Below are 23,054 nucleotides of genomic sequence, written 5' to 3' on the forward strand. Positions count from 1 at the left end.
TATGGACTTAATGCATACATATTATTAAAATATGGGCTATAACAGTTGTATTGATGTATAGCAACTTGAAATGCTCCCACAAATGGCACTACAGCATGTAAAAAAAAAAAATATAAGCTCTGGCGGACGAAATAAATATCGTCAAATAATCGTGATCTCAATTTCAGTGAAAATAATCGTGATTAGCATTTTTGCCATAATCGAGCAGCCCTACCCGAGTGGTCACCGCTTATTGCAAGAACAATATAAATAGTACTATAAGACACTATTAAATACATACAAACGTCAGAAGGTCTGACACAGATGAAGTACAACCTTCTTTTTAGATGCTGTGTAAAAGGAAAATAATAAACAAATTTAATAGTTTGTAAATCTTTTAAAACTTGAATTTAATTGAATCTGGTACAAAGAAAATATATCAAATGGTGAAACTGGGTAAAAAAGACTGGCCTGGTTAGTAGTTACACTTTACTAGTACCTGATCAGACTCTCCTTTTTGCCTTCAGAACTGCCTTAATTCTTTGTGACATCAATTCAATAAGGTGTTGGAAAATTTCCTCAGAGATTTTAGTCCATAATGAAACAGTTGGTGTCGATTTTCTTTTAGCTTTGCAGCCTGTTGATTATCTGAGTTGCTATCACCATCCCGTCAGCTCAACAACAAAACATTTTGGCCCAAAGAAATGCTGAAAAGCACTGCTGGTAAACCTAGTTTCTCACTGTAAAACTGTAGTTAAAACCTCATGCAAAGAAAAAGCATGTAAACATGATTCTGCCTCAGGTATTCCTTTATCCACACCTGACTAGGTGTGGTCAATTAGCAACAGCTGAACACTCTTGCATTTCCACTGCAAAGAGATTAGGGGCTGCAGAGGGGCGTAACACACAGGTAACAAAAAATATGTGGAGGCAGCATTAATGCTAAACTGGCCTTTTACAGTCCAGACCTGAAACTCATTGAAAAATTCTTATTATGAAACAAAGAATATGACAAAGAGGTTGTGAACTGATGAAATTCTTTATGAAGGAAGACATGTACATGCAACTTGTGAGGAAGGGATGATAAAAACCTGCCCACATGTTGCTTAAATTAACTTTAAAATGAGCGTCTTTGAAAAAAAATCTCAGTTTCAACATGTTTTTTGTTTTCTTTGTGCCATTTTCGATTGCACAAAAGTCTTAAATGTTTCTTTTTAGAAGCAGAGTTGTTATTGTATGCACGCTTTATATATTCCGCTGTAAGAGCTGCTATCATTTTTTGATGGAGGCTTCCTCAGGGCTGAGTATGTGGGAATTACACAGGTAAATAAAAATACACAGGTACAGCTCAGACTACGAGCAGACAGTGCACATGAAAGGACTTATTATATATTATTACTGCGATATTTCTGTCTCTCTGGCTGTCTGTCAGTTTGCTTCTCTTTACACGGTGTCAATGGATTAGTTCATGCAGGGAAAATTACATATTTGACGAGCAAGCTGCAAGAATACAAAAGTGATAAACAATGTCAGTAATTTCTGTTTAAATGGTTCTGATGTCAGAGAGAGAGAGAGAATCATTGCTTGATTTCTTTTTTAGTAAAAATTCACTGACAGCCCGCATTGCTTGAGTGCACTCAATCAGTCGATCTCTTTGTATAAGTTGTTAGAACTTTTGTTCTTTTTCTTTAAGCGATTTTGAAAGATGGAAGCGAGGGCCTGGAAGGTTAAACATTTACACAAACAGATAAAAGGAGAAGAAGAAAGAGATGCTAAGCAGTGACTTAGCAGGAGTTTTTGCACAAAGCCAATTGTTTGAATAAGCTGAGTAATAGAAGTGTTAAACCATTAGGGAGAAATTAAAGGCATTTTCCAAAATCAAGCTAAACAACTAAAGTGATATCATGTCGATTTTGTGTATGAAGGTTTTTCACCTTCTTCTCTGTAGCCAATGCAGTCAGCGAAGAGAGGTGAAAAATGTTAATCACTTATTCACTGAAGCTTTTTTCATTTAGGCTTTATTAACCTTTCAATGCTCATTTGAGACTATGTGAGCTTGCATACATATGTGCACAGGTTACGCTTTGGAAATCATAATTTCACTGCATACATCTAATGTGTGTGTGTGTGTGCTTGTGAGAGAACGAGTGGAAGGGTCCCTCATTTCTCCTCGCAGTCAGCAGAGACGCACGCTTTCATTATGAAATCATTAATGATAGTCTGAGATTTCCACGCAGAAACACACACATAAAGATGACTCACCGGCTGCCATGAGGAATTTCACCTTTGTAGAGCTAAACTTGGCTGCACGGAGCCATTTTTAGTTCAGCGTTGGCTGACGAAGGAACTTAATGCAGACCAGGGAGAATAAACTGGCAGCATCCTGTCTCTCTCTGTCTTTCTCTCTGCTTCTCTTTCTCACAAGCGATGCAGTGAGGGATCTGGCAGTGCGATGTAATATCTTCAGAGCACGGGTCCTGGGGTTTGAGTGTGTGATTGTTCGTACCAGGATGAGTGTGTGTATGTCTGTGCAAACATTGTCAAATAAATTGCTGTAATATTACTGCTAGTAATACTGCTACAGTACTAATCAAAAATCTTGAGACATCCCGAGTCGAGTCTTTGTACCTCACCATTTTCAGAGGTATGTTTTTCTTTTTTGTTTCTTTTTTGTATGTACATATGAATCATTCAAACATAAAAAAGACACCTAACTCAAGCAGATGAAGCAGTGACTACATATAACAGACAAAAAGCTCATTTAAATTTTTTCTCACGTAATTTTTTCCCATTTCTTTAGTTGCCAAAGTTAACACAGTTTAACAGTCATAAAATAGTTTTTTTGCACCAACAAAGTAATCAACAAAGTAAATAGTAAATGGACTATTTCAACATGGTGTGCACTTTGTCCTTAAAAAATCTGAGGAAACCAGACAAGTGAAGAACAAAGAAGAACTGGCTTGAGTAAAAAAAAAAAAAAAAACTCCAACCCAACAAAAGAACAAGAACCGAAAAGCCCGCCCCTAAAAAAAAAGGGGGGGGGGGATCCAGCAAATACCTGATACAGGACCTAAGACCATCTACTGTTTACTGAAGTCTCATCAGAAATGGCTTTCAAAAAGCTATTCTTAAGGAAGGGAAACAGGGAGAAAAGGCTGAGGTATTGCAGTTACATCAGAACAAATGACTTGTAGATTAAGAATCCAAATTAGATTTTTTTAATTGTCAGATCAAACGAGTGGGGTACAACAGTGAGCATCTGCAACCAGATACATGTTCTGTAAATTATGGAGGAGGCTCTGTCATGGTTTGTTATGCTTCATCCAGCGGTGTTGAAATTTTCAATTATGAACACAGAAACTACCATTGGATTTGATCCATCATGTAATACCACCTGGAAAGCATCTGATTGAGCACATGACAAAGATCCCAAACACATAGAAAAACATAGAGAAAAACACACAATGGAACACTATTGGGCCTGGATTGGCCTTTTCAGATTCCAGATGTGGGATCATCTTGACAGAAACCATCAACATCCAAAGACGAGCTCTGAATGTCTTTCATGAAGCCTGGAGAACTATTCCTGAAGACTACTTAAACAAATGAGTCCACTCTGTGATAAAGAATAGAGCTGAAATATAAACAGATGAAGGATGGCTCAAGATTTTTGCACAGTCTAGTATTTTTAGAATTAGAGCTACAGTGTTCATCTTTTGTATTCATCTACAAAGCTGATATTTACATTATTTATACAGAGCAGACAGCTCAGTTGAACTTGGATTTTTGGTGCAACTAATGCAATCTATAATGTGCTATATTAAACACTAAGAAAGTGCTTTTTTTAGAGAATAGTGCAACACCAGTAATGCATTGCACAGGGACTAAAGGAGCCACTAGAGGAAGTTGACACATGCACGGTGAGAGAGAGAGAGTACGGGCATAAGAGAGGACTGATAATAGCCGAGCCAGTGACAGTCAGATAGAGGCAGTAATTAATTTCAGCTCTCTCCTCTCCCCCTCTCTCAACTTCCATTCCCTGCAGACGAGCCCTATTGTTGTCCACTAATACAGTTATTAATGGAGGCCACCACATAGGCCACCACAGTCAATCAAACATTATTTTTATATTAAGCTCTCAACCTACACAGAATGGACTATCTCAGGGCCTCTCTGAGAGAGAGAGAGAGAGAGAAGAGTATGTTTTTTTATATGTGCATACACCGAGCTGGATGTAGCCGAGTCAGTTTGTCTTTGTGCCAAAATGCGGCACTGCAGCTCTGTATCAAAACCCAGCATGATTTAGGTGTATTTATATCGCTAGGAGTACAGTAACCTGTCTTTTGAATCACGAGCCCACTCACTTTCAAAACATGAACCATGAGTGACTGTAATATAACCACATGAGTCAGAAATGTGTGTTTGCATAAGAGGCCTAAGTATAGGCATGTGCGGCGTTGTAGAAACGTGTTATGAAAGTAGGCTTGCGTGGGGATTGAAGAGGAGTGACCCTGTTTCACAGCATCTTTTGGGATAGATCTGCTGATGTAATACGGTTATTTTGGCTGTTAAGAATGTGCTACGGGCACAATCACACATCATTGTGAAATACAGAGCCCCGCTGCGAATCACAGACATCACTTTTAAAGTATTCCCCCCTCCACCTTTTTTTTTTGTCAGTAGTTTCCTTTTTCTGCCAGATTGGTTTCTGGGAAAACCAATCTGGCAGATGAGATTCAAGCAAGGAGGGATCATTTAAGTCACAGGGAAAAAAGAAAAAAGAAGCCCTGAGTGATTCAGTCTAAATTGCTTTAAACCTAATAATATCCAACTCACAAAGCAAATGCTTAAATCTTAAATTGTTTCAACAAGGTATTGAACAGCCTAATTGAGGTGATATATCAAATATAATTGCACCGCTCTCACTGCTCAAGGCTTTGATAGTAAAATTATGTGTTACTTGGCTAATGGTTTGGAGTTATATTATTGAGGAGCTTTTTTTTGTTGTTGTTTAGTTTTTTCCCTTCCCAAAAAAGAACAAGTGTTTAGCTTTAAAGGCCATCAAAATCTCATTTATTTATACATAATATCTGACAGTGTATGAGAGATTTATTTATTTATTTATTATTTCAGTTGAGGAATGTCAGAAAGGAAGGCGTACGGAGTGTGAAATGTACTGTCGTGGGGGTGAATATGCACATGAGTGACATGAGTGTGTGTTTGCGTGTGAGCACAGAGTATGAGAAAACTGCAAAAGCATACCAGCGTGTGCACATGGGCACTTTTATAACCCTTTCGATGGTGTATGCATTTCCCTGCGTGTTTCTTTGTCCTCGCATGTCCGCATGTGCACATGTTTGCGCCTGCGTGCATTCTGGTCTGCCGCCCCCCCGCGTCCCCTGCGTATGTGTCCGTGTATGTGTGCGTGCGTGTTGTGTGTGTGCGCGTGTGCGTATGTGTTCCAGGAGAGCCAGTGGTTGGACAGTGTATCTCTCCTGATCAAGGATACCTTAGAGGGGGAGATGCTGATGATCGACAACCTCTCCGGCTCTGTCTTCCACCACTACTCCTCTCCTCAGCTCATCTGCAAAGACTGCAAGGGCCACCCGCAAGAGGTACCACCCTAAACACACATGAATACAAGCATGTCCACAGCACACACACGGGACCAAGGGGAGGGTGAAATAATCTCAGATCTGGTCACATTTGCAAGACAAATTTAACACATGTATTAATTTTTCAGTCAAATATTTAGTTGGCGTAACGTGTTTCGGAATTCAGTCAACGCAATTGTTTGTGATAGGCTCAGGCTTACAGGACAAACATCCAAGGATCTCACTCTGAATAATTTACTAGTATTGAAAAAAGTTCCACATCACATTAAGGCTTTAAATAAGCTACGCCTGCGTTGCCAATTTAGCAAGGTTTGGACACTTTAATGAACCCATTAGCAATGCTATTTCACAGTGAACCCAACAACAAATCTACTGACTTTCTGGGAAAGCATTTTACTTTCGCTTCAAGAGAGTCGCGGGTGAATCTTCGGCCCTCCTCGTTCACGGTTTCTGCAGTTCTCAGCTGCATTCTGTGAGAAAGGACAGAGTGAAATATAAATCAACAGGAAAATATCCAGAGTGTCTATGAAGGGATCTACTTTGTTTTGGCAAAACCAGGCTAACCAAGTCTTTTTTCCTTCTTGTGTTCAGCAGACCAGCTCTGACAGTGTAAAAATGCAATTGAAGGAAGATAAGGCTGTTAAAAGTGCAGTTTCTTGATTTCACATTTTAAAATGCTGATTTCAACAGAGTGGAAAAAAACGTGTACGCTGGGCATGCCAGATTATAGCTATTCTCATTCTTGTTAGAGAAAAGCCCGTCTACAAATAAAACACTTTTACACCTGCACTCTGAAAGGAAAACCAAACATCATCCTGAGACATGTAATTCCTAGCTTCCAGATGCTTTATAAAAATGCCTCCAGGTGTTGGAAGGGAGAAACAAAAATTGGCACCCTAGCGCCAAATAAGTGTAGAGGTAGAAATTTAATTCCTGAAAACATCTACTTTTCTTTGTAGCTGTGCAAATGTGTATAAATATAAAGCTAACAGCATTAGCTAACCTTCAGTTTGCGGTTTCACTGACTGGCGCACGTGTGGGCTTGTGTACTCTGGAAAATCTAATTTTAGGCTGGATCAAAAACCAAAATTTGGTAAATCATACAATTACTTTGTAAAACACAGGATTCCCTGAATACTCACACATTCACACGCACAACAAGTTGCAGGCATGTAGGGGATTGCACGTACTTTCGTGGATACACACAGGGGTCCATTAATCACACCAAGCAGTCTGAATGGAAAGTGCTGTCAAAGTCCAAGCTTCATAAAGTGTGTCAACTGCTCTATGTGCTGTTTTGTTACAGTATAACAGAAAGTTAAAGCCTCTAAAAAAGCCCAGCAGCATAAGATTAAAGCGACTTTCCATATGTGCAGTACTGTGACTCAATGAGGCCCACTTAATGCATGGCACACAGGCAGCCATTCTTGTTGCTGTATGCATGCAGGCACTCACCAACAGCCTGTTTTTCCTGTTCTTATATTTTAGGGGCGTTTTGTAAACAGGAGATCCTGCATAAACCACACACCCCCACAACATACTGTCCTGTGCTGGTGTTGTCTATCACAATGACAAAGTGCAGCAGGTCATCTCAGAAGAAGCAATAACTGGGCTCTACACCTCCTCATCTGTCAGCCCTGCTTTCTGCCTGTCTGCAGATGCTGTCAAACCATCAATCTTTCCTCGCTCCGTTATACGCTTCCCCTTTTTCCTTCGGTAGCTGCTCTCCTCTGGCAATCCCTTTGTCTAGCCCAGATTTTTACTCTCTCTGATCCGGTGCTGATCTCCTTTAATTTGCCACCTTCTTTAAACATCAGACTTGCAAATTGGGTGTTTTCGTGTGTGCGTGTGTGCGTGACAGAGAGAGAGCTAGCATGGGTGAGTACACAGATGAGTCTTTTGCTGCTGAGAGTTCTGTGCAGATTTACTGTGTTTGAGCAGACAGTAAGACACAGCGGGACACCTGGGTGCAGCGTGTGTGACATTGGAAATATTCATCAAGGAACTAATAAACACGAGGGACGATCCACAGCATGAGAGTGACTGCAGTTTTGGTTTGCAGGGAACAGTTCAGTGGAGCAGAGGAGGCCTTCGCTATTAATTTGGCTGCAAGTATAAGAGGCCACTGCTCAACACTATATGAAAGCTCCTCAACATCATTTTCACTGAATTTACTTTTGCAACTAATCAAACCACTGGAAAATGTTGCTCTAACAGGCAATTCAAAGTTGAAACTAAACTACTGTTAATGGTAATATTAAATGCATCTCATTGAAATAAGCAAAACACTGTTTGTAAAATGAAAGGATAATAGCGATACTGATTTTAAGATATCAGCTGTTCCTGTGGTCACAATGCACCGTTAAGGAAAAATGGTGTACAGTTTTGTGGAAAACTTTTGGACATAAACATTTCAAGGTGCAATTAAAAGATTTTGTGACCTCACCCATCAAAAGCAGAAACCTTGTGGGCTCCTGAAAGACTTAGTGGACCTCTGGACCACTTATTTTCTTTTTTACGGTACTGTACATGTACTGTGACCACTTGTGCTTGCATATCTGCATCATCACATCTGAGGAGGCAGAGAAATCATTTCAGAGAGCTGATTGATCCACAGTGCTTAAATTGACCCAGAGTGGCATCTGGGTGTGTGCCTGAGGTGAAACAGTATTATTTTACTATTTCCACATCATTGTGTATTCTGTAACGCTGTGCATTTTGAGCTATGAGTGCATTTATTGCCAAATGCAGTTGGTGAGATCGGTTTATTAAAATGCAAAAATCTTACTTGCTCCAAAAAAAAAGCTAATTCGTCCTGCATAATTACGAAGAACTAAAGAGGACTGAGGAGGATTAAATGCAAGAGAGCAGAACTTCCAAGGAGCAGTTTAAAATAGCAGAAGCACTGTTAGTTGTCCAGAGGTGCACACGGAGACAATGTTGAGGTTTTGCTTATCAGGGGCAGTCACTAAAACTTCTGATCGCACCTTATATACGCATATATTTTTATTCATTATGCAGTACCATGTGTAATACCACAAAGTATGAGACAGTCCTTCAGTCATTAGTTATAAGACTATATATGTAGAGAGTATAATTTAGGAAGAAGAGGAGTTCGGCACCTGATGCCATGGCTGCCATAGAGCTCTGATCTCAGCATCATGGGCATAGTCTGTTCAAACAGGTGACAGTGGTGACAAAAGGAGAATTAATGGCTGCAGTTTGCGTGAAGTTAAGTGATCACTGTATCGTGTTGACAAAGTTCATAGACTCTGGTAAATGATCATTTGTTGTCATAGTTCAGCAAGATAAAAGAGTAAGAGCACCTGCTGGTGCACTTATGATATGATATTCTGACTGTTAAGACTCATGCAGATATTAATTGTGCTTATTTCCTCTGCAGTCAGCAATCTTCTCTCATGGCAGTGCTGAATAGAAAAATACCTTCCTTCACTGCTCTAAGGCTGCAGTGGACACTTCCAACTGGTCCTTGCCCGAGTCCCCTATCTCGTTAGTGAAGCCTTCGATATTTCTGCAGTTACCTTGGAAGCAGCGGTGTAGCAACTCTTCCTGTGCCTATTGTGCTTTTTCGTTATCTCTGGAGGCCCAGCCAAGAATACAGAAAAAGAGAAGCTCCCGTTTCTTTTACCTGTCGATAAATAAACCAGTTGACTCACAGGGACCTTTTTTCCACAGCTATTTGCAGCCCACCTCTAAGGCGCTAAAAAGTCACAGATGTGGTGCTCTCACATAAGTGAGGAGTAATATATGGAGGCAAAACAGAAAGTGTTCTTTCAAATTAATGAGTTGCTGTGCTTCTGTCTTGATTCCTCGCCTTTGCCTCATCCCATCTCTTTATCTCTTTCTCTCACTTTCTTGCTCACTCTCTCCTCAGGGGCATGGGCAATGGTAATTTACTGCCTCATATTAGCCATGAATCTTTCGTTCCTCTATGAAACTCTCACTTCATTGGATTTCACTTGGCCCCTTTTAATTCCCCATGCTCTGGCCATTTATTGTTCTGTGTCCTTAAAGAAACGCTGCCCGAGCACTGCATCTCCACAACACTGAGGTTCCACTCCAGCTCACGGTTTGCACTGTGCTCTGAAACCGGTGCACAAAAAGAAAAGTATTACAAGAGCAGAGAAAAGTGCCAGCAGGGAGGCTCGATGCTCACGTGTGGCTGATAATTTAAAAGCAATTCAGCAGCTATATGGGCCACGTTACCCGCAGCTCTGATGAAATGAACCTAGCTGGAGCCAGTGTTGGAGCAGAGAAAAGAGAAAGTAACACTGTTGTCACATCTGAGTGACAACAGTGTGCTTGGTAATGTTTTCTTTTTTGTTAACATCACCACGCTTGATAGGAAAAATAAACATCTTCACTCTCTTTTGCATATACATGAAGACGGCGCCGACACGTACACGAAAACGTTGCATGGATACCCGCCTCATCCAGCTTCCCATCCAGCCTCTTTATTTGCGTATATATTGATGCCACTAAAAAACAATTGCTCACTTGATGATGATGAAGTAATGTCACTGCTCTCTTGAAATCTCTCATCCTGCCTCTCTTTACAGACAGGCGCCACGGCATTTTGGCAACTTTGAATTGTCAGCATCTGGTGAACCAGCTTGGTGGAGGTTTTATCGAACTCGTCTCTGTAGCTCATGTTGGCCTTTTAACAAAAAATAAAACAAAAAATCATGCAAGATATAAATAATATAGATAGATATCAAAATAAACTAAACCTTTAAAAGTTTCATTTCTATATCCACCAAAATGTAAGCCACTGAAGTCGTGGCTGGTTGCTATGAACCTTGCGCTAAACATGTAAAATTTTACTGAGCACTGATGAGACCATGTTTTATGAAGTAGAAAGTCTGAAACAGTTGCCGGTCCTATTCCCTATGCCTTTAAAAGCATGGATAACTGAAGTATATTCTTTCCAGCAGATCAGGATGGCAGAGATTGAACAGGCTTCCTTGAAGTCAGAGCAACTTTCGGACAAGTCCTCATCCCCTGCCCTGCCGGATGACCTCAGCCTAGATGAGCATACTGCCTACCAGCTGCTGGCGCAAGAGGGCGAGGTGGGTATAAGCAGAGTGAAGAGGAAAGACACCATAAAGATTTTCACTTTAAATATGGATTTTATAGCTTTACAGTGTGTCCATAAGAAGGCTCATTTTCAGCTAGGCCAATCTAAAAGTCAGTGTATGAACGTTTAGGGGTTTTTTAATGATAGGTAGCTCTAGTAATCCTGTCATTTTAGGGGCACTAAGGTTTTGTACACTAGCTCTGATTTACAACATTGAGCCATCTTTACACAGCTCTGAGTTACAAAGGTGTGCAGAGTAAGCGCCCGCTTAAATGTCACTAGGAGGATATTAGTACTATTATCATTTTGCCGTGCTGCACACTTGGTTGTCATCTCTGGACAGAATTTTAAGCCAGTTTCATGTGAGTAAGACGAATAGAAAGAGAATACTGCACCACAAATTCAACAAGATACAACATTTAGTACAGGAAAACTGTGTCACGCTAGTATTGACCAAACAGACTTTGGCTGACAAAGCAGGATGACAAAAGACGATTTACAAGTTAGCTTTTATTGTAGTTTTTTATATTTATCTCCACTGATAGTTGGGAGGTAAGCAATCACCAACACATGGAGCAGGACGTCACCGACCTGGTGTTTGTTATACGCAAGCATCAGAAGAAAATCAACGCTCATTGTCCCCAGAGGCTAGGTCATTGGATAAGAGCCCATAGGTTCCACCAGCTGCTTTATATTTGACGTAAATACAGCAGTTTACCAGCACTTTGTTCCAACCCCGCAGCAGATTTCTTTATTATTACTTCCAGGAAGCACAAAACAAATGAACCCTCATAAAATCATTTTCATGGCTGCGCTTTAGGCTCTCTCACGATTTGCAGATATAAACCTTTAGGTTCCAAAGATGCCTTTATCACTTTCTTTCTATGTATCAGGGTAACTATCTTGTCTTTGGAGAGTCGACAGTCTCTATCCTCTACAGTCCTTCTCGTGAATAAATCTTTCCACCAAACTCCCCTCAATCACAATTCATGGTGGCTCTCTATGAACCCACCCACCACTTGCTTTAGACTTTATCTTTTATGCTTCTCCTTTGACAGTGCTCCCCCTCTGGTAATTGCACACCTGCTCTGTACCTCCCTCTAGCCTCACTATCTCCATCCCTTATCATCCATCCATCCTAGATATCCTCCTCTGTAATGGGGTAATGCTCCTTGGTTCTGGAGAGCTAGATAAGCCTGCCGTCACCAAGCATGGCTGTGAACCAGTGCTCATTAGAGGAGAGGGAAGGAGATGAGAAAAGAAGGGGAAGAGGGAAAGAGAGAAGGTGACAAAGGACGTAAGGTTAGGGTTTTAATTTGCCCAGCGCTGTTTGATTAAAAGAAATCTGGTGTCAAATAAATAAATAAATCCGTTTTACACAGTCACACTGAGGGAAGTCACATCTCTGCCAGAGCACCCAAAGCGAGCCCTTACAATATAAAGCACACCATTTTTACTTAAAAGCTTGTCTAACATTAGGGTTAGGGCTAGTAGTAATTATGGTGGTGGTATCTGAAGAGATGTGTGTGCAGGGGTAGAAGCGAATGCTTGATAAGGCTATTTGAGATTTCACCTGAAATGGGGCTGTTAAGGGGCTCGGGTTGAATGACTCAGAGGTACAGTACACTAATGAAAGCACAAAAGCATTCCTGCACACCCACTCTCACACGTGTACCAGCTTATTTTTGAACTCTTGCCTTCATCCGCCTCCTGCTACTCACTTCAAGCCATCGCGGCCTGTTTGCGGACGCTCGGGAATTTCAAACCTAAACATTTAAGGTCACGAAATATAGGATTAACATAACAATTAAGAGCTCGTGTTCACACTTTGAATTGCACTGAAATGAAAAGCCAAAGAGAATGATGTGACTCAGAGGCCATGTTTAATATCTCCCCAGCACCTTAGGGGCTTTTTTTTTTCTTTGCCTCAACCAGGAACCCTCAATTTAAAATACATCACATGAATTCTGGATTAATTATTGCTTTGGAGATGAAATGAGAGTTTAAAGAAAATTTTATGCTAACTTAATGATCATCTAATCATCTTAATCATACAAGCTTTTCCAAAACAGGTCACAGCAGTTTGCGTCACAAATTGAGCCCATATGTCTAATTTAGATATGAAGGAAAAAGCATCCACTGTCTGTCTTGTAGGTAAAGTGCAGCAGTGACTCTCCCAGCTCTGATGAGGTCGAAGGAGGAGATCACCAGATTCAGACTGTGGTGCAGAGCCAGCCATGCAGAGCCCTCAGCACGGGCATTGAGATGGAGATCGTACTGCAGGAGATGGAAATGCAAACACACGAACCGTGTGTTTGTTCACCTCAGTGCAGCCCAGGTGAGTAAATCCACAGCGCAACAAACACATAAGCACAATAATGTGAATTGCTTGTTGCTCTGTGTGTGTATATTGTGTAAACGAAATGCTGTAATCTTAAGTGACAGCCTCAACAAAATGCTGCACAATTTGGTTAAACAGCACTTCAAATCAAAGAACAAGGCAATAAATTAAATTCAAGTAATTATATAAATAAACAAGAGAAGTCCACGTACAGTAAGTCTCAAAATGCGCCTATAAGAGGTGACGAGGGGGGAGTCTAAGGAAGAAACTGACCTCTGCAGTAGGATTAGCTCTATATATGCACATGTACAGTTAGTTTTTACATCAGATGGCATCATATAGGGTGTATTCAGGCCCAGACTACAGATTAATCCGTCACCATCTTCTGTATATAAAATCTGTCTTTTTAATACATCCTTAACCCTAAAATAAAATCTGGTTGTAAGAACTGACTAATAATGTCCTCTGCTGGTCTCTTAAGCAGCCATCCCAGTACCTCCCCGCAGTAGAAGCCTGCGTTTGTCAAGAGGCCTTAGGCTGGCCTCCCGAGCCTCCAGAGCCTCGTGGGCTTCGTTCCGCTCCCCTGGAGCCCATAGGAAGAAGCTCTGCACACAGGTAAGAGGGGACGAGGGACCAAATAGATAGATTACGGTAAGTTAGATGATGTTTGACGTGGAAACATAAAAAGACAGTTGTGAGGTTCTGTTGAAATATATTTCAGTAATTACTAACTAACAAATGATGATCAAGTAAATATAATAAAGGCAGGCTTGTAATCAGTACTGTTACAAGTCTTAATGAAAAAGAGAGTTGGATTGATGAGCTCATTATCTCTCTCCACTCTGTCTCTTATCTCCCTCAGTACCCTTCCCACAGTGATTCGTCCCTCGCTACAGGCAGCTCTGAAGGCAGCCTTCAGACCACCTTGGAAGAAGGACTGAGCTTCAGTGTGTCCCCACCTCAGAACTTAGACTTTCCACTGTCATCAGCTCCATTGCCGCTTATGTGTCCTCTCCCTCTGCCTGAGGACACCACCTCCATTTCTTCCCCAGTCCAGACCCTGAGACCAAGACCGAGCCCATCGTCGGGTTTAACCCTTCTGGCCACCAGGGGTCACCAGCGGAGTCAGAGCAGCGGGCGTGGCAGCACCAGTCCTGGGTACACCCGCGATGACTCGATCGACCCTTCAGATGAGGACCTGGGCATAGGGATTGGATCGTCTATTGGCGGTTGTGGCTCCAGCCAAGCAGGCAACAGTGAACACTTGTCAGAGGCACTTAGCAGCTTGTCACTGACATCACTGCTATCACCCAGCTCCCTGGTGTACCCAGGAGGAGCAGTAAAGAAGTGCAACAGCACAGGCAGCCTGGACCAAGGGGGGATGCTGCTGTCTTCCCGGAGCAGGGAGGGTCGTAGGGAGATTATGGGTCTGGAGCTTATGGACCCCCAAGGCTTCTTGGCCAACCCCTGGACTGGGGTTGATACAAGAAGAGGAGAAGGAAGAGGGGAAATAGGAGATGGAGATCAAGGACTAAAGGGGAAGAGCTCAAGCCAAACAACAGTAGGGCCTTGTCGAAAAAACAGATGAAACCCAATGTTTCCTTTTTGTTTGTCTCTCCATTCCTTGGATCTGAACTCATTGCTATCCCTCTCGCTCTCTCTGCCTCATCGGTGAGAGAAAGGTCTGATGACACACGATTCCAAAACCAAACCCTCATCTTGCCCCCTTAACCCATTTCTATACATTTGTGACAAGCCCATGTCCTATTTTGTGCTATCTATGGGAGTGGTTTTGGTTATGGTCTGTTGGTGTGGAAGTGGCCTTTTCAAGGTCCAAGAGCTTCCACCAACTTGGCGGCTGTACCAGTATGGGAGGCCATGGAAGCTTCTGATCACACAGCAAACCCAGAAGGAGATACAAAAGGGTTTGAACTCAAAGATACAACAAAGAATCTTCAAGTTGCTCGACTGTAATTTCCTTTCTCCTGATGGCTCGGGTTCACTGAGATTAAAAATGCAAAAACAGAAGTAACCAAACAAGAAATAGCAATCCATGCCAACAGAGGGTGTTTTGATTCGCTTATGTCTCCAAGGCAGTGTGGCAAATACATGGGCGGAGGCTTTGTGATGGAGGAATATATGAAGGCGGGAGGAAGACTGGGGCAAGGAGAAGGCAGGTCATTTGTTTGGCTGGAAAAGCAGAAAGCGGATCTAATGTCCATCTGTTCTGGCAGACGGAAACAACAGGTCTTACTCTGGCACAGGAGCTTCTGCTGAGATCAGAGTAAAATGTGAAGGGTGGAGGAAAGTTCAGGAATGTGTGCTCACGTTTGTGTGTGTGTGAGTGTGTGTGAGAGAGCACCGCCTCAGGTATCTAAGGCAATGAATTAAATCATTCTCACCGCTGCACCGCACCTCTGTGTTTTTGAAACCAGGGGGAGAGGTATCAACTGAGGAAAAGTTTCGCACGTCTTTCAGCTTGGTCTTCAGTGGCACCGGGAAATGGAAATAAATTAACAGACTGTGGAGGTATAACTGTGCATGGAGTGATTCGTGAAATTGGTTATTTTCCTTTCTCTTGCCAGCATCTCTCACTCGTGAACATGAAGAAATATAGTATAAAACGGAAAGCTAGGTTGGATGGAGCTTCACAGACGCGGCCAGGAGAAACAGCGTCGTGTGAACGGCCCAGCTACGCCTGCACTGGAAAATGTGGTTTGCAGCTCCCTCGCTCAAGTGAGACTTCAAGCACACACCTTTTTTGACGCCACTTCCTCTCACTACGTTTAAGGATTTAAAGCGAATGGACAAAAAAAAAAAGAAACCACCCTCACACAAAAGTGTTGCAAGGGTCCTTGACTGCATGATGGGATTGCATTTAACCAAGATTTTTAACTATATACAGAAGTGTATTGACATGTCAATGTTGGGTGATAACCATGTGATTTCTATTCCACTATTTTTGTAGAAAAGAGAATAGGCACGTGCAAGTGTTGCCGTTAATTTGTCCCGATTTAATTTAACCCATGCAGTGTCTTTGACTTTGTTGTCTAGGACTTTTTTTGGTCTGCCAGTGGCTTCCAAGTTTTCTAACATTTTTCTAAGGTGTGGACAGTGTATAAAACAACGAAGCAAAAAATTTCAAACAAACTGTGCGCTGAAGTGATTGTTCCCTCCAGCACATTTCTCCTTGGGAACGCTGGTTCCTCGCGATTTGATTTTTCTAGATGTTGGAGTCTCAGAGGACAACCAGAGGTGGGAACAGCCATACTCACTCACCACATGGGGACTGTCTAGCTCACGGACATTCCCTGCACAAAAGGGGACTTTGTTTGCTTTTAGTCTCCTATGCTAAAAAACAACAACAAAAAAAACCACACAAACAGCGTACACCATCTCTATGAAAGCTTTAATTTGAGCGTTACACCATAACATATCGATTACGGGCACATTAGTGTTCCTTAAGCATGATTCTGGGATTGCAATACAGTATGCTTATTCTTGAAACGACACAGTGATGCACATCCCCCCCCCATCTTTTCACACATACAGTATGTTGTAGCAAACTTTTCACGCACGGAGATTTGATGCGAAAAGCTGAAACTGTAAGAGCGGAACGAGACTTGGCGTCTTTTTGGCTTCCACCACTCGATTAACTGCTCCATCCAAAAAGGAGACGTTCATCTTTAAGCCTGATTTCTAAGAGGTAGACTGTTTTATCCCTGGCGTTTCGATCATTACCTTATTTATTTTTTTCCATTTCTCAAGAGGAATGAGGTGATGTGAGAAAATCTGAGGGTTTGACCTTTTTTATCATGCAAAATCACTTTGATGACTATGTTTTAGCATATGGTGTTGGGTATTAACGAGTGAGGCATTTGCGTGTGCGCGTGTGTCTGTGTGAGGGACTGTGTGTGCATGTGCGTTTGTGACTTCAGGTAAAGTGTTTGCCTTTTTCCTGAAATGTCCTGTTTGTCAGTAAGGATAGCTGGCGGGGTTAAAGGTCGAAGAGGGAAAAAACACAAAGCAACCAAGGGCTGTTTTAGCATTAAAGATATATCCTCTTATCTTTCTGAGACAAATCCTTGTGTCAGTGAATATGGCATCAAAGGTTAAAGCCTGACTACACAGCAATAAATGTTCTATGTGTATGCCCTGAGTAAATGATGTCAATGTGATTTTTATCTCCTCGGATTACAACAGTACTCATTTTTGTCTGTTTTTGCTTCTGCACGTCTAAACTTCCAACTGGTCGGATAGCACCTCTGCCCTCTCCAAAACCAGTCGCTAGAGAGATGGGCTCCAATTGGATAACATGAGTAAATGAGGTTAATGAACTCAGGTCGGGGGGTAAAAACCACTAGTTTAAATTTTAAAGATAGCTGTAAAGCTGTGCTCAGACAGAAAGCGAAGCAAATTCTCGCCTTGCTTTATTCGCACAAGTTTGACGGCTTGAGTGTTTTGTGCACTGTGCGCTCACACACTACAGGCGCCGGACGTCAGATACAACAAGCAGAACAGTGCACCAAATTTGTGCGTCAGCAGAGTGTGCCTTCATGCACTGTGTGTGTGCTACAGCTCTCGCTTAGACTGATGTTCAAGACCCCCCTTGTCTCCTTTTATATTTATGAGTACAAAGGTTCAGCAAAAGCACACATCTTTCCTAACGTGTTTTTTGCTCCAGTCCAAGCTGCCTTGATCAAGCCTGCATCCCCCTGTACACTCTGTATTGTATGCAGTCATGTCCGTCTCTTCAAAATTTGCTTCACCTTCAGTCTGAACACACCTTAAGAGTGTACACTTCACGTTTGTACATATCTTTGTATTTTGATCTGCATGTGTGCATTGCTGCCAGTGATCATGAATATATCGTTAGTATGCATTTCATAAAACTGTACAAAGGTGAAGGGAATGCCCCGGATGTTTCTGACTGCTGCTATGAGACCACTGGAGAATCAGTCACAAAAAAAAAAAATGTTTCTCCTCCAACAAAAACTATAAAATGATAAAATATTACATTTTATGTAAAAAATCACACACATCCAGTCTTCATTTTTATGCCTGTGTTTTGTTTTTTTCCACATTTAAATGATTAAGCTTGTGGTATGACAGCCAGGAGGAAAGAGGTTGGATTGTGTCAGGCAGGGAAGACAAAGCCAACGAGACTGCACCAAAAGCTGTCCGCACCCGACATGGACAGCTGGACAGAGTAAAGCTAACAGACAGCGCGAGAGACCGAGGTAGTGAGATGGTGCAGGAGTAGGAGACTTCTCCAGACAGCTTGTCATCGGCAGTCTTGCCCAGCGGAGCCGTCAGCGCGAGAGAGCACATTAAGCATGCACGCTGAACTCAGAGGTGTTGTTTACCTCACACCCTCAACCAGCCAGCCCCTCCACCTCATCTAACCTCTCAAAACCTGTTCTCCCTCCAGGCCCCTGTCCTTCAAATGTCACCGCAGGAGAGTGGAGGTGTGTGTGTGTTTGTGTGGCGAGTGGCAAAAGTGCACGAGTCTCCAAGACTATGTGTGGATGCAAGTGGTAGTGTCATTGCTTTGGTTATCTCCAGGTTCTGTCATCTGGAATTTTTGCAGCTTTTTGTGTGGCTTCCTTCCAATGCCAGATGAGTGCAAGTAGCCTCTTGCAACATTAACTCCAAAGGTCAATATCCATGCCTTTGGGGGACTGGTGTGCTTATTTGATTGATTATTTCCCATGGCAGCGCACAAGTCCCCTGACACATCAGGCCTCGTTTGGTTAAAAAAAACAAAAATGAAAGACAAAATGTTCACCACGCCTAGAAACCTGCTGCTTTACTTCACTGTGCTTCTGTGCAGCATGAGAACACTGTGGACAAGGGAGATTTTCAGACTGTCAAAGCTCGCTCTTGTTTTATTTACAGTATGTCTGATGAGAAAGAAAATGCTCCAAACACCTCAGTCGAGCTGTTTTCAGTGTCTTGGATGAAATGTATTAAAGTTGGTTGTGAGGGGTTCGTTTCAAAAAAGGGGGGAAAAATCTTTTCTCATCTTTCTCAAATTTGTCTGCCAAAGACGTTAGGTCAGAAGGTAGTCGAAAAAATTGAGAGAAACGGCGTGCCGTCAAAGCAATCTTTACCCCCGAGTTTTGTCAAACTGATAAACAAGATCCACAAAGATGTGTCTCATTACTGAGTTTTTCTCTGGGCAGGAGGAAGAAAGGGAGGAACAACAGACTTCTGACAACATCCAACTTGTTTTCAAACTGCAGATTTTTTTTGCTTTTACCCCAGGAGAGAAGTGTGAAGCCTTTCATTCCCAAAAAAAAAAAAAAAAGCAAGTCAATTAGGATGTGTTTTTAATGCTCTGTCACTTAATGACTCACGTAAGCCAGCAGAATGTTTTTGATGTGCAAGGAGATGACCTAACTGCCTGTTTTTAGGGGACTAACATAGACCACAAGCTGCTGTCGTGAGAGAAGTCAAACTGATGGGTTAGAGAGCAGTGTGGGCATTTCTACGTGAAAAAAAAGACAGAAAATTGTGCAGAGAAATTTTTCTTCCCTTTGAAGGTTCGGCAAATGATGATAAATGAATGCCATTCCATTTCCTGATGCAGCTGTATGGGATTATTACTGTAAAAATGAAGTCCACTTCCCTTACTTCTCTCTTTTTTCATCTCTCTAATCACATCAGCCACTGAATCCTTTACTCTCAGTCCACACCTGAGTCTTTCCTGACACACGCACATGCAGGCGTGTGCGCACACACATCAGGGGCAGGCATTGAAACCAGCCCCTGTCAGCTGTCAAGGCTAACTGCCCATGGGAGTTGTCCAAACCCATTGATTGCATCACAGGCTCGAGGGAGAAAGTCAGATAAAGGCAGGTTGTGAAGGTGGCACAATAAAACGATGAATAAAGTGGCAGTAAAATGAGCTGAATGTGTAAGATCAGAAGAAAAAAGCTATCAATCTCCAGACAATATTTAAACTTTCAGAAATCTAAACTGGTTCTTAGGTTTTGTCTCATTTGAGTGTCTCTTTGTTGTTTGTGCCCACTCTTTTCTCTGTCTTCTCTTTCCCAGCTCGTCGCTCTGTGACTTCAGAGGATGAATTAAACAGGCACAGTAGCAACGCTTTTCCCTATCTGCTCTAATTCAAATAGGCAGCTCTCTGGCCTTTATGAACTTTTACATAATTTGCATCAGTGCTTGTGTGTGTCAGGCCTTTCCATTTTCTCCACACCCCTAGTAACTGAAGGGTTTTGCCAAAAACTGAAGGCTTGCTTAAAGGGGCTGTAAATGCCCACATTTACAGCTGAATTTAATGTGTTTACAAAAATAGTTTGATGTCTATAGCTAATTAACCCCTTTTTAAACATTTTTTAAGTTTGGAGTTTCACTGAGACTAAAAGCATTGTAGCCCGTTGAGGTTTTGCAGATATGTGACCGCTAACCAGGCTATGTCAACTTGTCTGCAATTTTGAAGTTAGTAAGGTTGAAGTCACATGGGCCTAGAGAGTCTGCAACCATCTGGCAACCACTGGCTGGGAGGCAAAAATATGGATTCTCCAACTTGTTGGCAATTGGTTGCTGGAGGTTGATTATTAAAGTCCCAGGCAGACTGGCCAGACTCATCTTGGCAACCATTGGTTGCTAGTTGACAATGTGTATTCCCCAACCACTTTTTAAAACTGTCCATCAGTTGCTTTACTTACAGATTACTGCTGCTATTCGACGATTACATGGAACACACTGACTTGTCTACAGACACCTGGAAACTACACTCCAAGCACTAGAGAAACTGGAAACAGAGACCACTCACCTTTGAAGTCAAATTTGTTCTTTTTGAAATGTGATGGATAGCTTTTACTTTGAAGGTCTACGCTGGCCTCACCAGTTTTTCAAGTTTTACTACAGCTCAGCAAGTAGTTGGAAAGTTTTTGCAGAGAAGTCGGCTGCCTTATGCAGAAACGACAGGTGACCACGACAAACTGCTAGCGTCTAAATCAACCAGCACCTTCCAGAGATGACTGACCAGCCAGCTGGCTAAATATGGCCAGTTCGTTCCTTGTGGTTGCATCACATCCAATATGGCAGAAAACTCTTAATGTGCCCATGACATCATTCGAGAAATCTCTAGGAGCTGTCTATGAGGCTTTACGTTTGCTAATTTGAACCACTAAAAAGGGCTCATCAGCCATGCTTGTGGTGTCTTTTGGAAAATTTGGAAAATGTAATATGGATTTTGATTTTACCTGATATGGTTTTCTGTGCATTTAAGTGCAAGAAAAGCCTGTGTTTTATTTTTATTTAGCACTAATTAGCACAGTTTTTCAAACCTTATATTAGCAAGGTCATTTCTGGCTCCCCCAAAAAACTTTTATAGTGACTGAGCCTTCAAATTGGGCTTCACAAACCAATGGGTGACATCCCAGCAGCTATGTTTGAATGCAGCCTATGGTTCCACCAAACAGGAGCCTGCAAGGTAGCTGACTTGTCACTGCTAATGCCTAAATCTTATCCCTTCACAGACACCATTTCCCCCCCGCTCACTCTTCTCCCTGCTTCTTTCACTTTTTCTCTGCAACTTAAAGCCATTAGCCGAGAAAGAAGCTGTGACAGCTGAAACTAGGAGATTGGGAGCAGCGCTGACATTGCTAGTTTTAGCCTTGCTTTGCTTTCATTGTGATGGATGATTGACTGGTTTCCTCAACACCTGGACTGCTGTTTTGTAAGATAATAGTGAAAAATAATACTGTAACAATGCTCAGTGACGGCTTTGAAAGACTTATTCGACGCAAGCGCTGACAGTTCTCTCATATTGTAGCTCTGTTTGCAACAGCCAGATTTAAAACCCCAACTATCACATGGTAAATAGCCTGTATTTGTATAGCGCTTTACTTAGTCTTTAGTCTTAGGATTATATGCACCAGGAAAAAAAACTAAGTGATACAAAACTTCAGGAAGGTAAACAAATGTTGCTGATCTTTATTTCACCTGCAAAACAAGAAAAACTGAAAACCATTCGCTTACAGCTGATCCAGAATATCTGATGCTCTTCCTTGTGTGCATATGCTCTGCATACAGAGTGATTTCACTGCATTGCATATCTGATAATTGGCATAATGCACAGAGGAGGCCTATGATGCAAATGAATCCATGAGGGTTGGTTTGATTTTCTTGAGGACCAGTCTAGGGAATTTCCCACCAAGAGGAATGATGCTGAGTGATTCTATTTGAGGAACTTGGTGCAGTAGAGGAGATCAGTGGTGTGAATGGAGGGGACTCCAGATGAGAGGCAGAAGGGACTAATAAAGTTGTGGCACATTGCACACAGGCACACTGACCGGGTTCAGTGTGTTTGGCATTTGCACCAGTACTGTGTTCTGATTGATAAGGGTGTTAACACCTGGCTGGTCTGTGGCTGTCTGTTACGGCCCTAGCTGGGCCCCCTGAATTTTATGTGGGGACGTAACACTGGCACACCCAGACTCTATCCAGCTGATGCGGTTCCTTCATAGCTGAATTAGAAGAGGGCTCTGCTTGACTTGGCCTCATACAAGGCGTTTTGGCCTGCTGAGCGTCCTCTTCAGGTTCAGAAGACACAAGCAAAAACACAATGGTTCTTTTTTAATAGATTTTTGACTTTTTTCATCACATTTGACATGAAAACAATTCCCCGAAATATTCTCTCACCTTTGGTGCAGTTGCGATCTCTGACTCTCTTCTTCTTTTAAAAAAACAAACACATCAGAATTTTCCTGAGCTGATACAAACTCTCTGCAGTGACTGTTTCATCATTCAATGCAGTGAAAGGCAGATGCATGAACTGTATGTTGGCACTTTGGACATACATAGTTGTTCTGTGGCGTGATGACATCTTTGTGTTTCCGCCTCGTCAAAATATTTTTTCTGCTCCTTCTTTGAGAGCGACTTCCACTGTGGATATAAGATCACCAGAACACACAGCTCGTATAAATACACAGCCACACTGCTGCTACACATAACTACAGGACAGCTGGTACACATGCACAAACAAGAGCAT

The 23,054-nt window shown here is 42.1% G+C and overlaps 1 protein-coding gene across 3 annotated transcripts in view; it reads left to right on the plus strand.

The window, feature by feature from the left end:
- Positions 1 to 16,560, plus strand: part of cacna1ia (calcium voltage-gated channel subunit alpha1 Ia) — a 190,634-nt gene extending 174,074 nt beyond the window's left edge. Inside the window, exons 33-37 of one of the 3 annotated variants that reach the window (XM_005734524.1) lie at positions 5,445 to 5,594; positions 10,547 to 10,684; positions 12,847 to 13,030; positions 13,515 to 13,648; positions 13,896 to 16,560. In XM_005734524.1, the coding sequence (XP_005734581.1) occupies positions 5,445 to 5,594; positions 10,547 to 10,684; positions 12,847 to 13,030; positions 13,515 to 13,648; positions 13,896 to 14,621 (1,332 nt within the window). In that variant the 3' untranslated portion in view covers positions 14,622 to 16,560. The remainder of the gene's footprint in view (positions 1 to 5,444; positions 5,595 to 10,546; positions 10,685 to 12,846; positions 13,031 to 13,514; positions 13,649 to 13,895) is intronic. The other 2 variants (XM_013911268.1, XM_013911269.1) reach the window with 2 other exon arrangements.
- The last annotated feature ends 6,494 nt before the right edge of the window (positions 16,561 to 23,054 follow it).

This window comes from Pundamilia nyererei, unplaced genomic scaffold (assembly GCF_000239375.1).
Source record: "Pundamilia nyererei isolate P.nyererei 1_Seehausen unplaced genomic scaffold, PunNye1.0 scaffold00059, whole genome shotgun sequence".
In the NCBI taxonomy this organism is placed as follows: Eukaryota; Metazoa; Chordata; class Actinopteri; order Cichliformes; family Cichlidae; genus Pundamilia; species Pundamilia nyererei.